Raw genomic sequence first — 24794 nt, forward strand, 5'->3', positions numbered from 1 at the left:
TACAAGATAGTCACTAATAAATCCATTAGGGAATGCAGGAGAAACTTCTTTACCCAGAGAGTGGTGAGAATGTGGAACTCGCTACCACAAGGAGTAGCTGAGGCGAATAGAATAGATGCATTTAAGGGGAAGCTGGATATGTACATGAGGGAGAAAGGAATAGAAGGGTGAGATGAAATAGGGAGGGAGGAGGCTTGTGTGGAGCATAAACAGCGGCATAGACCAGTTGGGCCGAATGGCCTGTTTCTGTGCTGTACATTCTATGTATGTAATTACAAAGGCAGTGCATACAACTACAACAGAAGTGATTACATTTGTCTGCTGGATTGACTAATGCAACTTTATATTTAATAAGAGGCAGAAGATGATTTTGGGGGACTGATCACTAATTCTAAAAACCTTTTTAAAACATAATTTCAGGGAGATCGTAGAACGATACAGCACAGGAGGCCGCCATTCAGCCCATCTTGCCTGTGCCGGCTCTTTGAAAGAGCGATCCAATTAGTCCCACTCCCCCCGCTCTTTACCCGTAGCTCTGCAAACTTTTCCTTTTCAAATATTTATCCAATTCCCTTTTGAAAGTTACTATTGAATCTGCTTCCACCGCCCTTTCAGGCAGCGCATTCCAGATCGTAACAACTCGCTGCGTAAAAAATTCTCATCTCCCCTCTGGTTCTTTTGCCAATTCTGTTAAATCTGAGTCCTCTGGTTACCGACCCTCCTGCCAGTGGAAACAGTTTCTCCGTATTAACTATCAAAACCCTTCATAGCGTTGATGATACATAAACATTACATTAGTTAAAAAAAAGCGTACAGCTCCATTAATGTGTGATATTTGATGGCTAAGCGTAAAGTGTAAAGTGTAAAAATGAAGTCAAGTGCTTTAATCCAGCAGAACTAAATAACGGAGTTAATTTTGAACTGAATAAATCAGGTACTTTTGTTTCGCTGAATAGAAACATCAAGCTGGGGTTTTCTTCTTTCAAAGTAACAGTTCCAAAACCATTGCCTTAAAGCAGGTTTTGACAACATTTTCTACCGATCACCCGACAAACTTTTTTTTTGAAAAAACATACATCTTATCAGTTATCTTACTATTTATGTTCCTTTGCTTTCAGTCACACATCGGCAACTGTTATGGCAGACTTACATAATGAGCTGCTAAAGCAATCAAAACTGTGCGCGCACACACACACACACACACACACACATTATTATCTGGAGGTTAGTAACATTCTGTAATTTGTTAGGGCGAATAATAAAACAGATGGATTTTTGTATTCCTGAGTGGTCACACACTGCGGCAGTGTGTAAAAGTAACTCAGCCTTCTGAATGCAGAACTTCCAATTTCATACTACAGTAAAACTACACGGCTAAATTCTGTGAAACTGAGACATCATTGAGTTTTCTGTGACAAGAATGTAAAATAGTGCCAGGGATTTTCTGCTTTTGTGTAAGACAGACAGTGACTTCTAACCCATTCGTTGCAACAGCGAGCACAGAAGCATTAAAGCTCGGCCCTATTCTCCTGGCAAACTAAGCACAACAACTTTTATTTATATAGCACCTGTAACGTTAGAAAGCCTCCAAAGGCGCTTCACAGGAGCGATTATCAGACAAAATTTGACACCGAGCCACAGAAGGAAATATTAGGACAAATGACCAAAAGCTTGGTCAAAGGGGTAGGTTTTAAGGAGCGTCTTAAAAGGAGCAGAGAGAGGAAGAGGGGCAAAGAGGTTTAGGGAGGGAATTCCAGAGCTATCGGCCTTGGCAGCTGAAGGCACGGCCGCCAATGGTGCAGCGATTGAGATCGGGGATGCGCAAGAGGCCAGAAACGGAGGAGCGCAGAGATCTGAGGGTTGTAGGGCTGGAGGAGGTTACAGAGACAGGGAGGGGCGAGGCCATGGAGGGATATGGATTTGAAAATTGAGGCATTGCTGTACCGGGAGCCAATGTAGGTCAGCGATCACAGGGGTGATGGGTGAACGGGACTTGGTGCGAGTTGGGATAGAGGCAGAGTAGTTCAGAATTCAGCTCAACAGCAAAGGGTTAAAAATAACTATTTACAAATAAATTTGAAGCGGATTCAGTATATTGTTGATACCGTGATGTAATATGGCAAGACCATTATCAAAGACAATAGATGGGTGTTGGTCAGTTTTACTTTGTTGCTTGATTTCCTATTTTTTGCCTTAGGGACCTCTGTGTTTACAATGTAATTGAGGTAATGCATAGTTCAAAATGAGAGCTAAAAACAAGCTGGATTACAACAGTACAAAGCAAGTAAGAATTTCACATGATAAAACGCTGAACAAATTCTGTTCCAAGAGTTTGGGCATTGTTCTGGACATCAACAACAATGGTGTCTCAACAAAGCCATTAAGAGGTTTAGTAGTAATTATACTGAAACATATTTAGAAATGTGAACACTCACTCATTCCTGTGAAAAGTACCGAGAGGGAAGGTTTGAGATTTTCGTCAAAATATATTTGTAAACCTGGCAATGCCACTGTAAAATAAAAACTTTTAAAAAAAAATATGCCTACTATAATGTGCTTCAGCTCATGCTTCAACTGCAGAATTAAGTGCACGCAATTTTGTGCGTGCAAGCCCGTTAACTGTGTATCTTTCGTTAACATAAAAGAATTGGGGCATTCTTGGATGGCACAAAGCTAGTGAAACATGGGATGTGGAGGCGGCAAAATTCCTCAAAAAAAATGGGAATACCTTCTCCATAATCAGCTCATGAAATCACATTCCTGGAGATGTGAGATTTCAGAGCCGTGCATTTCGCTAATACGGATATCTGAAAGTGTGATCTGTGTGCGATTCCAATAGCGGGTCATCAATTATAAGAAAGAAGAAAAGGTTTTGTATTTACATTGTGCTCAGGACAGCCCAAAGCGCTTTACAATCGATGAAGTTTTTTTTTTTGAAGTGTAGTGACTTTTGTAATGTAGGAAACACGGCCGCCAATTTGCGCACAGCAAGATCCCACAAACAGCATGATGATCATGACCAGATAATCTGTTTTTAGATGTTGGTTGAGGGATAAATATTGGCCAGGACACCGGGGAATAACTCCCATGCTCTTTGAAGTAGTGCCGTAGGATCTTTTATGTCCACTTGAGAGGGCAGACGGGGCCTCGGTTTGACGTCTCATCTAAAAGACGGCACCTCCGACAATGCAGCGCTTCCTCAGTGCTGCACTGGAGTGCCAGCCTAGATTTTATGCTCAAGTCTGGAGTGGGACTTGAACCCACGACCTCCTGACTCAGAGGCGCGAGTGCTACCCACTGAGCCACGGCTAATTATGGAGGAAGAAAGATATTCTACCATTTTTCATTGAGTAACTGTACGTGCGGTTGTTGATCTAACGCACGGAAACGAAAGTTCAACATCTGCAGAAGTCGCTAAAAATCTGAATCAACCCAAATTAGTCAGATCAGCGCTCACATATATTTAACCACAGGCACCTTTTCTGACTTGCTAACATCAAAACGTACCATCATACAGACATATAGTGCCTTTACCGTAAAAAAAAAGTTCCACGGTGCTTTGCGGAGATGTACGGAAGAATATGGACAATGAAGGATATATTGGGAGGAGTGACCAAAAACTTGTGGGTTTTGAGAAGAGTATCAAAGGAGGAGAGGTGGAGAGGTTCGAGGAAGGAAAGCCAAAGCATGGGGTCCAGGCAGCTGAAGGCACGGCTGCCAATGGTGGGGCTAAGAGGGCGAATACACAAAAGGCCAGAGTTAAGGAATGGAAAGTTTGCAGGGGTTGAAGGTTGCAGCGATAGTGAGGGCAGGGTCATGGAGGAAGTTAGAACATGAGGATGAGAATTTTAAATTTGAGTCCTTGCGGACTCCGAGCCCATGTACATTAGGAAGGACAGTGGTGATGGGTGAGCAGGACTCGGTGCGGGATAGGATACGGGTAGCAGAATTTTGGATGAGTTGAAGTTTGCAGAGGATGGATGATGGGAAGCCAGCCAGGAGAACACTGGAGTAATCCTGTCTCAAGGTGACAACGGCATGGATGAGAGTTTCAGTAACAGATGGGCTGAGGTAGGGGCAAAACTTATGCCGGTGGAAGAAGGCGGTCTTTGTGATGGAGAGGCTCAGCTTGGGTCAAACAGGACACCCAGGCTACCAACAGTCTGGTTCAGCTTGAGGCAGTGGCCGGAGAGGTGGTGGAGTCAGTGATGAAGGTAAGGGGTTGGCAGTTAGGACCGAAGACAACAGCTGTCTGTTTCCCAATGAACAGATGGAGGATATTGCGAATCATCCAAGACTGGATGTTGGATAAGCAATCTGACAGCACAGAGGTAGTAGAGGGGTTGAGGTAATGTTAGGTGTCATCAGTGTACACGCAGAATCAGATTCCATGTCTACAAATGTCATCGCCAAGAGGCAGCATGCAGATGAGGAAGAGGATGGGGCCATGGATGGATGCTTGAGGGATTCCCAAGGCGACAGTGCAGGATTGGAAAGAGAAACCATCGGCAGAGATGCTTTGGCTACAATCAGATAGTTACGGGTGGAATCAAGGTAGGGCAGTCCCAACGACAGAGGACGACGCCGGAAGAGGAGGTGTGACTGACTGCGTTAAAGGCTGCAGAGAGGTTAAGACTGGTGAGTAGAAATTAACAGTCAAGCTCAGTTAAAATTGTGCAACATGATGGTGCAGCAGAAAGTGGTGGATAGAGAGAAAGTAACAACTTGCATTTTAAAGAGCATCTTTCGCTCCTCAGGATGTCCCAAAGTACCTTACAGCCAATGAGCTACTTTTGAAGTGTACTCAGTGTGAGATAAATGAGGTACGTGACCAGATAATGTTGGCATTGTTGATTCAGAGATGTATGTTGGCCAGGACATCGGAAGAACATCCCTATTCTCCTTCCAATTGTGCAATGGGATCTTTTATATCCACCTACGCAAGCTAGGTAGGGCCCTGGTTTAATGTTTGATCTGAAAGACGGCACCTCTAGCAATGCAGCACTCCCTCAGTACTACAGTGATGTGTCAGCCTTGAGTGGAAATTAAAGCCATGACCTTCAGACACAGGCAAGCGTGCTCCCACCGAGCCACGGCCGACAGGTTTAAATTTCCCCACTTTGGTAAATTTCCAATCTTAGCCGCATCTCCAATATCCTCAAGCTTCTTCTACACATCTGTCAAAGGAGACTACAAGGGGCAATAACTGTAGGATTCAAGAAGGGGGGGGGGAAAAGAAAAGTATTTAAAATCTACTGAAGAGACAAATTAGTATTTAAGTGTAGCATTTTTACAGGCGCATGATTCAAAGCACTGAGGAAAGCAGCAATAGACAAATCTGGAACAGGACACGGCAACAAGAGGAAATCACTCATTTGATTGGTACCAACCCAAAAAGGAGTTTAAAATAATTGTGACTGCACAGGAGAATGGGTCACGTAGGCAATTTGAGCTTCCTCATATCCAAATAGGAAGTGAACGACTGCCTCGGAAAAATGAAAACACTTACCAAGTTTGGTTAAAATCTAGAGCAGGCTAATGGTCAGACAACTCCACGTCATCTTTCTGTGGAGCGATTCAATTGAAGGGGAGGGTAGAGGGGGGGGGAGAGAGAAGCTCCAAAACTTTCAAGATGTATTAAGAAATCTAATTTTTAAAGTGACTTGATGGGATGCAGGCTCATTTCTCATGTAGTGAGTCAACGAGATCCCAATCTCAACCAGGTCCCCAAGTAAACAGCCACATAAAGAGGTGGGTTGTCTACTCCCTGAATAGGGAGAAGGATAACAATAATTTGCATTCATATAGCACCTTTAACATCCCAAGGCGCTTCAAAGGAGCGATTATCAGATAAAATATGACACTGAGCCACATAAGGAGCTATTAGGACAAAAAGCTTGGTCAAAGAGGTAGGTTTTAAGGAGTGTCTTAAAGGAGGAGAGAGAGGTAGAGAGACGAAGAGGTTAGGGAGGGAGTTCCAGAGATTAGGGCCTAGGCTGCTGAAGGCACGGCCGCCAATGGTGGAGCGAAGGAAGTGGGGGATGCACAAGAGGCCAGGATTGGAGGAACGCAGAGATCTCGGAGGGTTGTAGGGCTGGAGGAGGTTACAGAGATAGGGAGGGGGCGAGGCCACGGAAGGATTTGAACAGAGGGGTCAATGACCAGGGGGCATAGATTTATAGTAATTGGTAGAAGGAGAAGAGGGGAGCTGAGGAGAACTTTTTTCACCCAGAGGGCGGTGGGGGTCTGGAACTCACTGCCTGAAAGGGTGGTGTAGGCAGAAGCCCTCAACTCATTTAAAAAGTACATGGATGTGCACTTGAAGTGCCGTAACCTACAAGCGCTGGAAAGTGGGATTACGCCGGATAGCTCTTTTCGACTGGCACGGACACAAAGGGCCAAAGGGCCTCCTTCTGTGCTGTAACTTTCTATGATTCTGGTGAATCTGCACTGCATTCCTTCCAAGGCCAATGTATCCTTTGTAGGATGCAGTGCCCAGAACTGTACAGGAGTTGGGATGTCTTGTTGAAGTTGTACAAGACATTAGTAAGGCCACACTTGGAATACTGTGTACAGTTCTGGTCACCCTATTATAGAAAGGATATTATTAAACTAGAAAGAGTGCAGAAAAGATTTACTAGGATGCTACCGGGACTTGATGGTTTGACTTTTCGGGAGAGGTTGGATAGACTGAGACTTTTTTCCCTGGAGAGTAGGAGGTTTAGGGGTGATCTTATAGAAGTCTATAAAATTATGAGGGGCATGGATGAGGTGGATAGTCAAAATCTTTTCCCAAAGGTGGGGGAATCTATAACGAGGGGGCATGGATTTAAGGTGAGAGGGGAGAGATACAAAAGGGTCCAGAGGGGCAATTTTTTCACTCAAAGGGTGGTGAGTGTCTGGAACGAGCTGCCAGAGGCAGTAGTAGAGGTGGGTACAATTTTGTCTTTTAAAAAGCATTTGGACAGTTACATGGGTAAGATGGGTATAGAGGGATATGGGCCAAGTGCAGGCAATTGGGACGAGCTTAGTGGTATAAACTGGGCGACATGGACATGTTGGGCCGAAGGGCCTGTTTCCACGTTGTAAACTTCTATGATTCTATGATTCTATACGAGGATGAGAATTTTAAATCCGAAGCTTTGCCGGACCGGAAGCCAATGTAGGTCAGCGAGCACAGGGGTGAACGGGACTTGGTGCGAGTTAGGATAAGCAAATAAAACAAAAACAGAGGGCAGGTTTGCAGGCCTGTTACACAGCGGTACTGGCGACAGTTGCCTTTTTAAATTTTTTGAAAATGAAAGCAGAATTTAGGGTGGGAACAGTTACTGATGTACCAACACAAAAAGCAATAAAGGTGTCGATTTTTCCGCAATCAAAAGTAAAATAGAAAAAAAAAAGTCGCACAGCTCCCCCTCTTTGTTCGTTATGTACTGAAAAATTCACAAACAGCCAAACAAATAAACACACAATTTTGCACGGGAAAGCAGAAGAACGGAAAATTCCAGGGATGAGGTGGGGGGGTGCTGGAGATGCTGATGTGGTTAAATATGGAAATGTAAGAAACATACACACAAAGGCATTAAAGAAAATTAATTTGCATTCAGCCCTGAAAGCACCAGTGCTAATGGAATGCAGACAGCTGCCCGCGACTTAGTGCAAAAAGTCAAGAACTATAAAATGACTGTATATGGTACAACTTAAAATACAGATAGCCACACCATGCTCAGTATATAAATGTCCTGCCAAAAAAACCTTGGAATTAAATAAATAAAGTCACTGTAGTGAATTCATTCATCTCAATGAAACCATTTCTTGGAGCAGGATAATTGAGTGTAAATAGTACATAGTCCAAAAAAGCAGGTTAGAGCTAAAAATTCACATTCTGGAAGACTGATGTCCTTTATGCAATCCACTACTGTACCATAAACTCACCATGGTCAAAATCTTCACACAAAATAACCTGTTCATGGTGCAAGCACATTTGTTCAGCAAAGATTCCATAAGCAGAATCTTATTAGGAGACAGGATATAACTCCATTCACTATTGCAAGCTGCTGCAGTCTGTACTTGTATATCTGCACAATACTGGAACAATGCAGAATGCCTTTCTGTTGAAGATATCGATTTAGAAGCATTAAGTTGTTACTCCCTGCCAGAAGGTTGTGGGTTTGAGTCCCACTCCAGAGACTCGAGCCCAAAATCCAGGCTGACACTCCCAGTGCAGTACCAAGGGAGCGCTGCACTGTCGGAGGTGCCGTCTTTCGGATAAGAAGTTAAACCAAGGCCCTGTCTGCCCCCTCAGGTGGACGTAAAAGATCCCATGGCACTATCTCGAAAGGCAGGGGAGTTCTCCCCCGGTATCCTGGTCAATATTTATGCTGCAATCAACATCACTCAGACAGATTATCTGGTCATTATCACGTTGCTGTTTGTGGGATCTTGCTGTGCGCAAATTAGCTGCCACGTTTCCTACATTACAACAGTGACTACACTTCAAAAATACCTCACTGGCTGTGAAGTGTTTTGGGCCGTCCTGAGGTCATGAAAGGCGCTATAGAAATGCAAGTCTTTCTTTCTTATATTGTTTTGCTTCCAATTTATATTAATTTCAATCCAAAACTAGACAAAATTTACGTGCATAAAAAAAAAACAAGGTTGTTAAAATAATTTGTTTGAGATGTGAAAACTGGCCTTCGGCTTCATGTCAGCAACATGAATATAAGTCTCCTTTTTTTTCAAATCACATTGGGTACAATTTTTCAAAGACCTCAGAGAGGAATTCAGATTGAGTGGTGATACCCGTTCTTCAGAGGTTAGTTCACACAAGTATAGAAAAAGGTCTCTGGTGTAACGGTCTGAAAACAAAACATGGGTTAGTTGCAGAATCAACATTATAATCCAATCAGCACCAATATCAATGCCCACAATCGTTCAACCTAAGTGCTGATTATTTGAACATTAGGGCGTAGATTTATTTACAATCTGTTCGTCGTCATCCTGGTGGCAACGCAAGGTTGTACTGCACTTTTGAGGTCAAATCAGATATAAAAAGGAAAAAAGCCCCCATCTGTTGATTTAAAATATATTTTGCTTAAAAACAAGCAGCGATTTCACCGAGGTAAAACTGAGTTACTGGACTCCATACATCAATGCTCATAACAAGACAGTTGTAAAGTCCGAGCTTGGTTACGAGTTAGGTTCTTGACTTCCAATCGCCCTTGTCAAGAGATCGCAGAACACCCCTAGCGACCTCCATTTGCCGACGTATCTCTCCTTCAGGAGGTACCAGAGCTGTGTGTCAAATTCTAAAGGTAATTTGGAAGTGGGAAACTATCTCTATGCTTTCATTGTGCAGAGTGGTGGAACCTGGAGGATCTCCAACGCCAAAAGTGCTGCCCTTCGGTTTTCTGCCAGTTGAACTCAAGACCTAATGGTTCAGCCTCACCTTTGAGGATGCTCGGTGCCAGATTTACTACATCTATCGTTACCACAAGAAGGGGAATGTTGTCCCCATAGTCAACGTTGGTGAGTGCTCCCAGTTCGGGGCCGTTGGTGCTTTGACCAACTCCAAAATCTAGTCCAAGGGGAGCAGAAACAGATCAGGGCCGATGATGCATCCGTGTCAAACTCCAGACCAAGTTTCGACGGTGGGGGCGGTATCGTTGCCTATACGCACGCGATTGGTCGTACCTTCGTATAGGAGGCGAACGAGTCGGACCAATTTATTGGGAGCACCCACTCGCTATAGAAATATCCAAGTTGAGTTCCTGTGCACCGAGTCAATGCTACCTTGAAATTGATGTAGGCCACCCAGAGTGGGTTTGGGAGTTCCCAGCCTGTCTGGGCTATGACGTGAAGCCCCAATATTCGGTCGGCGGTGGGGCTGCCTGACGTAATCCATTCTGCTGCGGTCATTTACTTAAGAGTAGACCTTTAATCATTCCACGAGTTAGGTGTGTAAAGGCTTTTCCTGGAACTAAGTGGGGGGAAGGGGGTTTAAGTGCGACCACTGAGCCACAGTTGAGCCGCTTTTGAGCCTTTTATAAAACTGCCCAGGTGTTGGGATAGCAGTCCAAGAGTGCCAGTCTCCCAAATTGCAGCACAGATCTCCCTGTGAAACGGTGATTAAAAACATCCCAACGGTCCTTGTGCTCAGCTGTGATAACAAATTGGCCAAAGTAATTGCACCATGACGTCACAGAAACATAGAAAATAGAAGCAGGAGTAGGCCATTCGGCCCTTCGAGCCTGCTCTGCCATTCGATGTGATCATGGCTGATCCTCTCCCTCATGACAGGCAAAATGTCAATGGCCTCCTTGTTGATTGTAATGTGGTCTTCCTATCTAGGTGGCAGCTGTGGCTCAGTGGGTAGCACTTCTCGCCTCTGAGTCAGAAGGTTGTGGGTTCAAGCCCCACTCCAGAGACTTGAGCACAAAATCTAGGCCAACACTTCAGTCTCTCAGATGAGATGTTAAACCAAGGCCCTCTCGGATGGATGTAAAAGATTCCCACGGCACTATCTCAAAGAGGAGCAGGGGAGTTCTCCCCAGTGTCCTGGCCAAAATCTATCCCTCAACCAACATCACTAAAAAAACAGATGATCTGGTCATTATCACATTGTTGTTTGTGGGACCTTGCTGTGTGCAAATTGGTTGCCGTGTTTCCTACATTACAACAGTGACTATGCTTCATTGGCTGTAAAGCGCTTTGGAATGTTCCTAAATGCAAGTCTTTTTTTTTGTATGTGGAAGTTACTATTGATGTTTAGGAAATGTTTTTTTGCTCGATTTAAAGTACAAGATGTTTTCCTGTTTACAGTCTATTCAATTCAACTCATCTGATCATTCAACATTTTTTTAAAGCACTAAAAACAAATCAGGAGTAGATCAGTGGCATCATGAACTTGATGCCATGACTTGACATCATGAGGTGTGCTGAATTAGATGAAGTAGGGTGGGAGGAGGCTCATGTGGAGTATAGCCCAGTTGGGCTGAATGGCCCGTTTCTGTCCCGTAAATCTATGTAAAAATTTCAGGCTGAAGCGGATATCACTGCATACAGAAGGTTGCTGGGCAAAACGTCTCATGGTCGTGGTGGTCTCCGAGAACTCCTTTTGATCACCTTCGAGGGTCAGAGAGGCATCTCCCAGTTGGCCGAGCTCTTTTTGCCTCCCAGGCAATCTCATGGTTGCTGGTGGGTGGGAGCCTTGGGGGCAGGGCAGGGTGCAAGGCCGTGTCGGACAGGCTCGATGGACCAGCTGGTCTTTTCCTGTCCGTCAGTCCAAGTACGTTCGTATCAACTCACTCTTTCAGCCGAGTAACAAAAAAAAAACCTTTGCAGTTTTTTTCCAGCTTTTCATAGAATGTACCGCACAGGAACCGGCCATTCGGCCCAACAAGTCTATGCTCTACACGAGACTCCTCCCACCTTACTTCATCTAACCCTATCAGCATATCCTTCTATTCCCTCATGTACTCATCTAAAATATTATGTGCTTTTCATAACTTTTTTTTTCTAAAAAAAAAGGACAGTAGGGGCTAAGAGAAGGTAAATAAATAAAAGGTTTGAGAGTTCATTTTTTTTCAGGGAACTAAGGTATAAAAATTTAAAAATTAGGTTGAGATAGAATGGAAAAAGTAAAATGAAAGATTAGGAATGAATAGAACAAAGAAGAGAGGAGGAGAGCAAAATCAAAATGTTTTAAAAATATTTATTTTTTTAATTAAAATTTAAGTTTTTAGTTTCACAGTCACCATTATAGAGACCTCAGATTTGTTATGTATTATTAGTGCTTATTTCAACAATATAATGCAGGAAATGAAAACTTAAAAGAAACACAGCTGGTCAGCAAAGTCTTTGCTACGTTAATACTGCAGTCTTAATGGAATAAATCATTTTATAATATGGTGCACAAACCATGTCTATATCCAGTCTCTAAGCCTGAGTTAAAATTAGTGTACTTTAAGTAAAGATACAAACCCCATAAAGTGCAGTTTCATTACAATAAACACGACAATGTAATCCCAACAACAGTCTAACACACGTTACCAGAGTGGCAACAACAAAGACAGATTAGAAACAAATAAATCTACCACACTGTGACCAGCCTAGTTCTGATTTTTAAAATTACCTTTGCTATTTGAGCTTAATTAATGCACCATCTCCCTCGTAACGTTTCCTACATTAAAACAGTGACTACACTTCAAAAAGTACTTCATTGGCTGTAAAGCGCTTTGGGTCGTCCCGAGGTTGTGAAAGGTGCTAGATAAATGCAAGTTCTTTCTTTCTACTGAATGTAAATGAATCAAAGCAGGGGGGGGTCATAGTCATTAAAATCTAACTAACAATACAGTAACACTGGTTAAAGAAGCTATCTGCATACGGTAAGGGTAACAATCCCATAAACATCACAACAGTTAACAGAATCACTTGCAAAGCCTGCCTTATTCTCACCCATTCAATTGCAACATTGGATAGACCACAATGTACCAATAAGCAGCTTAGTGGTTGAAGTCAACTGAATTGACAAACTCCTTAAAGAAATCTCTCAAAAAGTTTTAGCTTTGATTTCTACCAAAACAAAACGCCCTCTATTGTTTTTTCATTGACGGCAAGTTTGTACTGAAAGCAAGCTTTATACCCAATCAATCATAAGTTATACTTTACACAAACAAAGTAAGTGAATAGTATCTAAAACCACTATGCGCATTGTAATCCCCTTCTCCTGAATTCAGGAACTTGTTTTTGAATGAGTTATGAACAAAAAGGTTAACACATTGGGAGGTTATTTGCATACATGATCCTAGCAGACATAAAATACCAATAGTGGTTGTGAATAACAATTTAGAACCTCTTCTCTATTGAGAAAGCTGTGCTCTATTAGGAATAGCTTCATTTTAAGAACTTGCAAACTAAATCTGCAAAAGCAAAATACAACGGATGCTGGACATCTGAAACAAAAACAGAAAATGCTGGAAAAGCTCAGCAAGTGAGGCAGCGTCTGTGGAGAAAGAAACAAGAGTTAACGTTTCAGGTCGAAGACCTTTCGTCAGAACTGGAAGATGTTAAAAAGGCATTTTAAAGACTTTGTAACATCTTCCAGTTCTGACGAAAGGTCTTCGACCTGAAACGTTAACTCTGTTTCTTTCTCCACAGGCGCTGCCCCACTTGCTGAGCTTCTCCAACATTTTCTGTTTTTATTTTAAACTGAATCCGCAAGGAGTTTTTTTCTCCCCAAACTCTTATGATCTCAATCCTGGTTTCACGGCCCTCTGGTTAAGCTTCAGCAGTTAAACTTAAGATTGTCAGAACATTCTCACATTCACGTGAAAAGTATTCTCAAGGTACCTGCTAACAATTGTAACGTCGCAGATGACTCAAATTTAGGTCATACAGTTTTCAACTGAGTTTTCAACCACTGAGATGGAAAACTGAAACAATTCCAAACAAACTTGGGTGTTCCTGCACGAACAATCCCCCAGGCCAATCAATGTTAGACAAAGATTTAACCAACACCCGGGAAGTAAAAATGCTAATTCTTCAAGAACATTCAAAGCAGCAGCAACAAAAAAAACTTGGCTTTTAATCATTTTCAACAAGGTAAAATATTTTCCCTTTCTTTACCAGCTTTAATATAAATATCATTCCCAATGTAATTCTTAATACATTACAGCCCCCACATACACACAAACAGAATAAACTCTTTCATATTCCACCCTCACAGATCTACACAAATATGCTAAACTTTCATACAAGGAGGAGGAAGAAATACTAAGCAAATATCTTATTAGATTTCCTAACTCCAGCTCTTGAGATTTTTTTTTCAAACTAAAAATGAGTCACCTAGTAAGCTGGTTAAATAGTATTTACTACCAATTGAGAAGGTTAAGCGACTGAACTGTCAGTTTGTAGTTACACTAACAGGTAATACTAGCCGGGTGAGGGGCCAGTGGTCGTCCATCAACTGAAAATATAACAAGTTACCAGAATGATGGAACTAGTGCCATAAAATGAAGTGGCAACATTGCAAACCTCAGAATTTAAAAAAGGGATTTACTTTAATCTTAGGATACACTCCTGACTACCAAAAGTACCCTAAACCCAATCTAGGGACGATTCCTACATCAGGCACCCCCTATTGCCAGCACTTTCTAATAGGTGAGGGGACATTTAGAGAACCCCAGCATCTAGTCTCTGACATCAGTTCATATTGTTTTCAGCTTGAACAGATTTGGGTTAATACCGACCACACACACATACACAGAGGGACACACACACACATACAGAGGGACACACACACACACATACACAGAGGGACACACACACACATACACAGAGGGACACACACACACATACACAGAGGGACACACACACACAAACACAGAGGGACACACACACACAAATACAGAGGGACACACACACACAAATACAGAGGGACACACACACACAAATACAGAGGGACACACACACACAAATACAGAGGGACACACACACATATACACAGAGGGACACACACACACAAACACAGAGGGACACACACACACAAACACAGAGGGACACACACACACAAACACAGAGGGACACACACACATACACAGAGGGACACACACACACAAATACAGAGGGACACACACACACAAATACAGAGGGACACACACACACAAATACAGAGGGACACACACACACAAATACAGAGGGACACACACACACAAACACAGAGGGACACACACACACAAACACAGAGGGACACACACACACAAACACAGAGGGACACACACACACAAACACAGAGGGACACACACACACAAACACAGAGGGACACACACACACATACACAGAGGGACACACACACACAAATACAGAGGGACACACACAAATACAGAGGGACACACAGACACACACACAGGGACACACAGAGGGACACATGGTGAGACACAACAGATCGCCACCGTGGGGGAGCCAAGGCTTCACAAACTAGCTGGAAGAATTTGGGGGCTGGAGCGGAGCAGCCAAGTGCATCGTAACTAAAGCTGAGCAGCTGCACGAACCATCTCGGGGGGGTGGCTTCAAAAATAAGGGCTTCTGGCTTTAAAAAGAAAATAATTTGCAATCACGGTTCAACTTACATCCAGGTTCTTGTTAGCAGGTTCGGTGAGCGGCATCTGGCCAATTTCTAGTTCAGCTTCGCAGGGTGCAGCCCTGCATTTCTGAGGAGATTCAAAACCCAGTTCCTTCTTAAAAAGCCGGTTTACTCTCCCTTGCATTTTCTCCCCCCGCCCCACACAGTGCGGAAAGTCCGGAGCACTCGGGTCTCAAAAAGTTTTGGAAAAGAAAGTCAAACTTTTCTGCAAGGTGCGAGGGTGACTCGCCTCGCAGGCGAAGCCCAGAAAGTTAGACAGAGCCCTGCAACTGCTGGGATTAGAGCAGAACTTGGTCACATCTCGCCGGGAGGGAGAGGGAGGGAGGAGAGAGGGAGGGAGGGAGGAGAGAGGGAGGGAGGGAGGGGGAGAGGTTCCTCCGTCCGTCAACCAGGGAAGGCGGAAGAGACAAAGGACCTGCCCATAGCCCGTGCCATTGGAGCAACGCAGGGATAGAGATGCCTCTCACACACCCCCCCCCTAGAACCACTCTGCAAACAGGCTCAGCACTCTGAACACAAGTCAAAAACTGTTGACACAAGTGAAGGGTTACTTCATGCACAACTTTCCCCTTCACTCCATGTCCCCCATCACACCTTTATCAATTTATTGAACCCCCAAAACTTTTTGCCCAAACTCTATCCTAAGCCACTCAAAGGGTGGTTTAAATTTTCTGGAAAGTGCTGAATGCAAAATCATTCCCCGCCTCCAAAGTTAACTACACACTATGCAGCACTCTGTAGAACCTATTTTATTAGCATGGTTTCACCTCTAATACTGCCCGTCTCCGCCCCTGCCTCAACCTGACAGCTGCTCAAACACACATCCATGCCTGTGTTACCTCTAGACTCAACTATTACAATGCTCTCCTGGCCGGCCTCCCACCTTGCCCCCTCCTTAAATTTCAGCTCATCCAAAACTCTGCTGCCCGTGTCCTTAACTCGCGCCAAGTCTTGTTCACCCATCACCCCTGTGCTCGCTGACCTACATTGGCTCCCAGTCTGGCAACGCCTCGATTTCAAAATTCTCATCCTTGTTTTCAAATCCTTCCATGACCTCGCCCCTCCCCATCTCTGTAACCTCCTCCGGCCCCACAACCCTCTGAGATCTCTGCGCTCCCCCAATTCTGGCCTCTTGCACATCCCCGATTTCCTTCGCCCCACCATTGGCGGCCGTGCCTTCAGCTGCCTAGGCCCTAAGCTCTGGAATTCCCTCCCTAAACCTCTCCGCCTTGAACTACCTCTTTGACCAAGCTTTTGGTCGCCCATCCTAATATCTCCTTATGTGGCTCGGTGTCAAATTTTGTCTGATAATCGCTCCTGTGAAGCACCTTGGGAGGTTTTACTGCATTAAAAAGGTGCTATATAAATGCAAGTTGTTGAGATAAAGGAAAAGTTTCGGTAGGTTTTGTCTAGTGCAACCCAGCCTAATGGATGCCCCCTGACCCCATGCCTAAATTCCTGGTATGTGCACCTGACACCTTAAACACATCAGAACTGCAACTTGGAAAACCTTCCCCAGCATGTCAGCATTGGGCACGACTGCAGAGCCTTATCGTTCCTTGCCTGATGTCCATATAGCAGGGGTAACTGTACACCATCGGAGTTGAGAGTCCTGGCCGATTTTTCCCCTTCCTGCGACAAAGAGCCCGACTGTACATTACCACTCTGGCTCCGATCAAGTAATTTAGCACAGACCAGGCATCAAAATCCAAATAGTGAGGAGACACAAGAACCCGGATTTGCCTTAACCTCCACCAGACAGGGGTTCACTGTCCTAACCACCATCGAACGGCTTGTGCATTTACAGTGATCAGCGGACAAGAGGATTGGGATGGGATGTGATGCCCCATCATAGTCATCAAACAACCTGCTGACAATATCACCGTCTAGATTCACACATGAATAATGGTCACTTGCATAAAGTACCAGAGGGCTGTTAATGCCCAGAGGACCACTCTTCCCCTGGCATCAACATGTCCAAGGGAGAAAACTGGAGAGAAATAAAGTCAGCAAATTGACAAGTATGAAAACCAACTAAAATATTGGGTGATGTAACAGAAAATACAGGAGGACGATTGTTAAACATTCTTTAGGTAAATCAGGAACGGAAGGATTTGGATCATTTACCAGTTCAGTAGGGAGGTGGCGGCTATGAACAGACAAGCAGCAGAATTATTAAATCATTATTCTGAGATTGATCAAAAGGGAGGGGAAGAGATCCCTGTGATGTGAGAGGAGTATTAAACAACGGTGAAAATACCACGTGAAAACTTGACCTTAGTTTCCCACAGAGGAGTGTGGCAGTGGGAATAAAAGAACAAGGACGAGATGCAGCAATGGATGGGCTAACGATAGCTAAAGAAGTAGAAAAAAAAATCATGGAATTCAAAGTGGAATCTCCTGACGCCATGTATCCTTGAATGCTCAGGGAAATCAGAGGAAATAACAAGAATATAAACATCTTTAGGAATTTAAAGAAAGAAACTGCAATTATAAAAAGTGCCTTTCATGACCTCAGGACATCCCAAAGCTTTACAGCCAATGAAGTACTTTTGAAGTATTGTCATTGTTGTAATGTAGGAAACATGGCAGCCAATTTGCGCACAGTAAGGTCCCACAAACAGCAATGTGATAATGACCAGATAATCTGCTTCAGTGATGTTGATTGAGGGATAAATATTAACCAGGACATCGGAGAGAACTCCCCTGCTTCAAAATAGTGCTGTGGGATCTTTTACGTCCACCTGAGAGGACAGACAGGGCCTCAGTTCATCTGAGCGATGGCACCTCTGACAGTGCAGCTCTCCCTCAGTACTGGCACTAGAGTGTCAGCCTAGATTTTGTACTCAAGTTCCTGGAATGGGACTTGAACCCACAACTGTCTGACTCAGAGGTAAGAGTGCTACCCACTGAGCCACGGCTGACGTCTTTGAGACATACAGTTTACTGACTGTGCAGCTTAGCCTCGGAACACGTGGCAGGTGGGAATCACAAGACACCTCTCCCAGTGATTCCAGAATCTGCTTCAGTTTTATCAGGCCCTGAGACCCTCCTCCAAATACTTCTAGACTCTGGAGATCCCTGTTATGGCAGTGGATTGGAGGGTTGCCAATATAACACCTCTGTTCTGAAAGGGAGAGAGCGATAAACCAGGTAACCTAGAGACAAGTCAGCCTAATCTTCAAATGGTGATCTTCAAAAGTCCATAATACAGAATTAAATTTAATATTCACCGGAAAGACATGTCAATGAAGGGCGAGCATGGATTTGTGAAAGGCAAGTCACGTCTGACAAGTTTAATGGAGTTCTTTAAGGAAATAACAAATATTGTGAAAAAGGAATTGTAGTGGAAACTGTATATATGGATTTTCAAAAAGGCATTTGATAAGGTGCCATATAGGAAGCTTGTTGATAAAATTAAGGTACAAGGCATTAAAGGGTGTAGCAGCATGAATAGGAAGTATGTTAAGGAACAGAAAACATAGTTGTAGTTAATGGATATATTTATATATAAAAATGTTCTGGATATGGGGGCACACCCATATCCAGAACATTTTTGCAGACGAAACAAAGCAGGGAGCAAACTGTGAAGAGGATATGTGAAAGTTCGTAGATTGGGCAGATAGATGTCACATGAAAACATAAGCAGAGAAATTTGAGTTGATATATTTTGGAAGGAAGAATAAGGAGAGGAAATACACAATAAATGGTTAAAAAGTTTTAATATGGTAAAGGGACTTAGAGTTTCACACACACAAATAGGAACAGAAGACGCCTGATCCACCCTTCAATGAGATCACAGCTGATCTGTCACAGGAGGACATATCGATAAAGTGGTTAACAAAAAAGGATATGGGATCCTAGGGTTTTTTTTTAAAACAAGGCTATAGTGTACAAAAGTAAAGAGGTAATGCTAAACCTCTACAAATCATTGGTTGGGGCGCAGACAGAATATTGTTGGGTGTCTTGCGTTGTAAAGGATGTCAAGGGCGAGAAGAGGCTCTTTTCCCGAGAGTAAACAAGCTTAAGAGGAGATCTAATGGAGGTTTTCAAAATTATAAGAGGTTTTATGATTAATTAAATCTGAAAAAAAAGTTATTTTCACTGGTAATTAGAGAGGACATAAATTTATCAAAAGAACAAAGGTGCAGGTCGGGAGAATGTCCTATCAGAAGCAGTGGAAGACACAGAATCCATAATGGACTCCTCCTGTGCTGTAAAATTTGACGGTGAGTATGGGTGAGGCAGCAGCTGTTATTTACCTGGACTTCAGGAAGGCTGTTTACACATAACAGAATGATTCACAAGATACGAGCTCATGGGATGGACGGCAACAATTAGGCTGGATTGAAGCTCGGCTGAAAGTAGACAAAGGGCAGTGTTATGTAGGGAGATATGAGTGGAAACCAATTGTCAGTGGAGTCCCGCAGGGGTTGGTGTTGGGGTCACTGCATTTTAAAAAATCATTTATATAAATATGACTTAGGAGGAGAGTACATTGTTCAAGTATGTGGACAACACAAAATGTTAATTGAATAGGAACAGGAGTAGGCCATTCAGCCCCTCGTGCCTGCTCTGCCATTTGCTAAGATCATGGCTGATCTGTGATCTAGCTCCATATACCTGCCTTTGGCCCATATCCCTTAATACCTTTGGTTGCCAAAAAGCTATCTATCTCACATTTAAATTTAGCAATTGAGCTAGTATCAATTGCCATTTGCAGAAGAGAGTTCCAAACTTCTGCCACCCTTTGTGTGTAGAAATGTTTTCTAATCTCACTCCTGAAAGGTCTGGCTCTAATTTTTAGACTGTGCCCCCTACTCCTAAAATCCCCAACCAGCAGAAATAGTTTCTCTCTATTCACCCTATCCGTTCCCCTTAATATCTTATAAACTTCGATCAGATCACCCCTTAACCTTCTAAACTCTAGAGAATACAACCCCAATTTGTGTAATCTCTCCTCGTAACTTAACCCTTGAAGTCCGGGATGATTTATATCAATTAGTGTTAATTGTATTCAGGTGGTGGGTATAAATTGAGGACTTCCTTGTATCCTTTTTATAGGAGAGCTTATCGAGGGTGTGGTGTGTGTGTATACAAGAGGAATCTCTGTGAATAAAGGCTTGGAAACAATTAAAGACCAGGGTCTAGTATTCTATCCTTTACCACGTGGCTATCCAATTTTAAAATTGGGTGCAGCGCTCAATGATGCCAAATAATTGTGCTGTCCAATTGTAGCCAGAGCATCTCCAGAAATGGCGTCCCTTCCCATCCCCTCCGGAGTTCCCCAAGGATCGATCTTTGCCCCCCCCGCCCCCCCGCTACATCCTTATCTACATGCTGACCCTTATCAACATCATACGCACACATAAACATGTACCAGCCGCAGGATGCACCGCAGCAACTCGCCAAGGCTTCTTCGACAGCACCTCCCAAACCCACGACCTCTACCACCTAGAAGGACAAGGGCAGCAGGCACATGGGAACAACACCACCTGCACGTTCCCCTCCAAGTCACACGCCATCCCGACTTGGAAATATATCGCCGTTCCTTCATCGTCGCTGGGTCAAAATCCTGGAACTCCCTTCCTAACGGCACTGTGGGAGAACCTTCACCACACGGACTGCAGCGGTTCAAGAAGGCGGCTCACCACCACCTTCTCAAGGGCGATTAGGGATGGGCAATAAATGCCGGCCTCGCCAGCGACGCCCACGTCCCATGAACAAATTATAAAAAAACAGCTTCCACATGCACGCTGATGGCACCCAGCCCTATCTCTCCACCACCTCCACTGCCTCTGTGTTGTCAGACTCCAGTCTTAGCTGCAATTTCTGCCAGCTAAATATTGGTAAGACCAAAGCCAACGTCTTCAGTCCCCGCCACAAACTCCATACCCTTGCAGACTGTTCATAATCTCGGCGTATTATCTGAACCCAAGCTGAGCTTCTGACCCCAGATACACACGATCACAAAGGCTGCTTACCTCCACCTCCGCAACATCCAGCAGGATTGTGTTTATGTGGGCGTCCTCGCAGGAGACTAAATGCTTTCAGAACCAGTGGCCAAAGAGTAATATAAAAGCTTTATAACGGGGAAACAAAACATCAGCTTCCTGTTCGTAAGGCAAAAAGCCGAGAATTAGATGCAAAGCTGATTTAAGGCTGGGTTTAGACTGCAATCGTTGGGAACTCAAGCCAGTGTGACTGGCCTGCAGGACAGGGTGCGTTAGCCGCTTTCTGAATTGTACCACCACTCCTGCAGTTATGTGCAAAAGACACTTTGCATGAACACAAAGGTGGCAGCAGAAGTGCAGCCTCAATTACCATGTCGTTACTTCAGACTCAGCTGCTCGAACAGTCATTCTCTGAATAAATGTAAAATCAGCCGACCCAAAGCATGAAAAACCACCACATCCGTTCCCTTTCTGCTCTGCAGAACATAGTACCATCTGTGGATTCCAGCCCCACTCCACAGACTGGAGCACAAAATCCAAGCTGACACTCCCAGTGCAGTACTGAGGGAGTGCCGCACTGTCGGAGGTGCCGTCTTTCAGATGAGACGTTGAACCGAGGCCCTGTCTGCCCTCTCAGGTGGATGTAAAAGATCCCATGGCAATATTTTGAACAAGAGCAGGGGAGTTCTCCCCGGTGACCTGGTCAATATTTATCCCTCAACCAATATCACTACAGCAGATTATCTAGTCATTATCTCATTGCTGTTTGTGGGATCTTGCTGTGCACAAATTGGCTGCCGCGTTTCCTACATTACAACAGTGACAACACTTCAGAAGTGCTTGATTGGCTGTAAAGCGTTTGGGACATCCTAAGGTTACGAAAGGCGCTATATAAATGCAAGTTTTTCTTTCTTTTTATATCAGGCTTGTAATGTTAACTGGTTAAATGATGCCCCAGTTAAAGATGCAATGCAGAGCGCCACAGGGTTGACTCTGAATGGACTGAACTGAATGTAATTGGCAGCATAATCAACATATTTGAGATTAAAAATATGGGAACTTCTTCATTGCAATAAGCAGAAATAATTGTTTGCAGAGAAGTATTTTAAAACTATAATCAGGAAGCAAAAATGAATAGAAAGTGGATTGATAATAGAAATGTGCTATTATTCACTACTATAAATGATTTAATTACAAATGCAAACTGTAGTTTTTGGCTCACATGGTGTACTGTCCCCCTCCCCATCATGGTGACACGTGAATGTTCACAGACAGGTGGGAAAATGAAACATAAAACTCCCAGCTTGTAGACAAGCTTGGTTGCAGGGAAGGTATAAAGTGAATGACAGCAATTGTTTATATAACCTCCTCCAACCCTACCACCCTCCGAGATCTCCACGCTCCTCCAATTCTGGCCTCTTGCGCATCCCCGATTTCCTTCGCCCCACCATTGGCGGCCGTGCCTTCAGCTGCCTGGGCCTTAAGCTCTGGAATTCCCTCCCTAAACCTCTCCGCCTCTCTCTCCTCCTTTGAGACGCTCCTTAAAACCTACCTCTTTGACCAAGCTTTTGGTCACCTGTCCCAATATCTCCTTTCGTGGCTCGGTGTTAAATTTTGTTTGATAATCGCTCCTGTGAAGCGCCTTGGGATTACTACGCGCCATATAAAATGTAGGGAATCTTACAACACCAGGTTATAGTCCAACAAATTTATTTTAAAATCACAAGCTTTCGGAGATTATCTCCTTCGTCAGAATCATCTGACGAAGGAGATAATCTCCGAAAGCTTGTGATTTTAAAATAAATTTGTTGGACTATAACCTGGTGTTGTAAGATTCCTTACATTTGTCCACCCCAGTCCATCACCGGCATCTCCACATCATGTATAAAATGTAGGGGAGAGAAAAAGTAATAGAAACAACCAACATATTTGTTACAATAACTCCCCGCCCCGCCCCCCTCATTACCACATGATCCACAGCAATATGGCCTTTACAAGGTGCATACTGCACCAAAATTACATCCTGTAACAGAGCATGAAGTATCAAAAACAGAGAACGTTGAGTCGAGGCCCAGTAGCATTTTAAGAGAAACTATGAAAATAATGGATGGAAACTTGCGAGACAGTAGTTTTTTTTTGCAACCTTTTCTCACACTGTTAACTACCAGTATAACCAGTAGTGTAAATCTGATATTAGCTGCAATGGCATTAAGCCTCATCAGTAGTGAGTGTGTGAGAGAGAGAGCCAGAGAGACCATATTAAGTCAAAATTCAAACTAAGAATTGTTAGGTCTGCATAATATGCCCAAAATAATGCACAAGATCAGGAGCAACTGCTTAGATCTAGAATCACAAAAACATTTTTTTTATAAACGGACACCTAACATAAGGGATATCCAATTTATCTAAAATGTAACCAAGTGAAATTATAACTCAAAGCTTGAGTTTAGGATCGTTTATTTTTTTTAAAAAAGACCGCAGCAGTGGCTGCTATTTTTAATATACGTCATATCAACAAAGTAAAGGTGCCTAGGGAGAGCAATGTAAACCTTCACACATTGTATATTTACAATCCATATTTTTGGTCAAAAAAAAATGCAAGATTCAGAATTAGAAATAGCAGAGGAGAGTGATTTATGGCACATCCCAGCTCCCTTTCACCCATCATCCGTGCTCACTGACCTACAATAGCTCCCGGTCTGGCAATGCTTCGGTTTTAAAATTCTCACCCTCGTGTTCAAATCCCTCCACGGCCTCTTCCCTCCCTATCTCTGTAACCTCCTCCAGCCCTACAACCCTCCGAGATCTCTGCGCTCCTCCAATTCTGGCCTCTTGCGCATCCCCGATTTCCTTCGCTCCACCATTGGCGGCCGTGCCTTCAGCTGCCTGGGCCCTAAGCTCTGGAATTCCCTCCCTAAACCTCTCTACCTCTCTATCCTCCTTCAATAAGCTCCATAAAACCTACCTCTTTGATCAAGCTTTTGGTCACCTGTCCTGATATCCCATGTGGCTCAGTGTCAAATTTTGTCTGACTGCACTCCTGTGAAACGCCTTGGGATGTTTTGCTACGTTAAAGGTGATATATAAATGCAACTTGTTGTCGTACTTACAAAGCTTGGTGAACAAGCTCTGGGTATTAACGTAACCCATGTACAGGTGAATACACAATACACTTTAATCAATAGATTACAAATCATGTTTTTCAGATTTAGGTATGTTTTATGTTACTTCGTTAATAATAACATAAGAAATAGGAGCAGGAGTAGGCCATACGGCCCCTCAAGCCTACTCTGCCATTCAATAAGATCATGGCTGATCTTCAACCTCAACTCCACTTTCCCGCCCAATCCCCATATCCCTTGATTCCCCGAGAGTCCAAAAATCTATCGATCTCAGCCTTGAATATACTCAATGACTCAGCATCCACAGCCCTCTGGAGTAGAGAATTCCAAAGATTGACAACCCTCTGAGTGAAGAAATTCCTCCTCATCTCAGTCTTAAATGGCCGACCCTTTATCCTGAGACTATGCCCTCTAGTTCTGGACTCTCCAGCTGGGGGAAACAACCTCTCAGCATCTACCCCGTCAAGCCCCCTCAGAATCTTGTATGTTAATGAGATCACCCCTCAATCTTCTAAACTTCAGAGAGTACAGGCCCATTCTACTCAACCTCTCCTCATAGGACAACCCTCTCATCCC

The 24794-nt window shown here is 43.7% G+C and overlaps 1 protein-coding gene across 5 annotated transcripts in view; it reads right to left on the minus strand.

The window, feature by feature from the left end:
* LOC137323127 (dedicator of cytokinesis protein 9-like) overlaps positions 1-24794 on the minus strand; it is a 260881-nt gene that overhangs the window by 165644 nt on the left and 70443 nt on the right. For 2 of the 5 annotated variants that reach the window (XM_067986586.1, XM_067986584.1), the window contains exon 1: positions 15129-15411. The exons of 2 other annotated variants lie outside the window; for them this stretch is intronic. In XM_067986586.1, coding sequence (XP_067842687.1) covers positions 15129-15266 — 138 coding nt within the window. In that variant the 5' untranslated portion in view covers positions 15267-15411. Of the gene's footprint in view, positions 1-15128; positions 15421-24794 lie in introns of those variants that run through there. One more of the 5 variants, XM_067986587.1, reaches the window with a different exon arrangement.

This window comes from Heptranchias perlo, chromosome 6 (assembly GCF_035084215.1).
Source record: "Heptranchias perlo isolate sHepPer1 chromosome 6, sHepPer1.hap1, whole genome shotgun sequence".
Lineage (NCBI taxonomy): Eukaryota > Metazoa > Chordata > Chondrichthyes > Hexanchiformes > Hexanchidae > Heptranchias > Heptranchias perlo.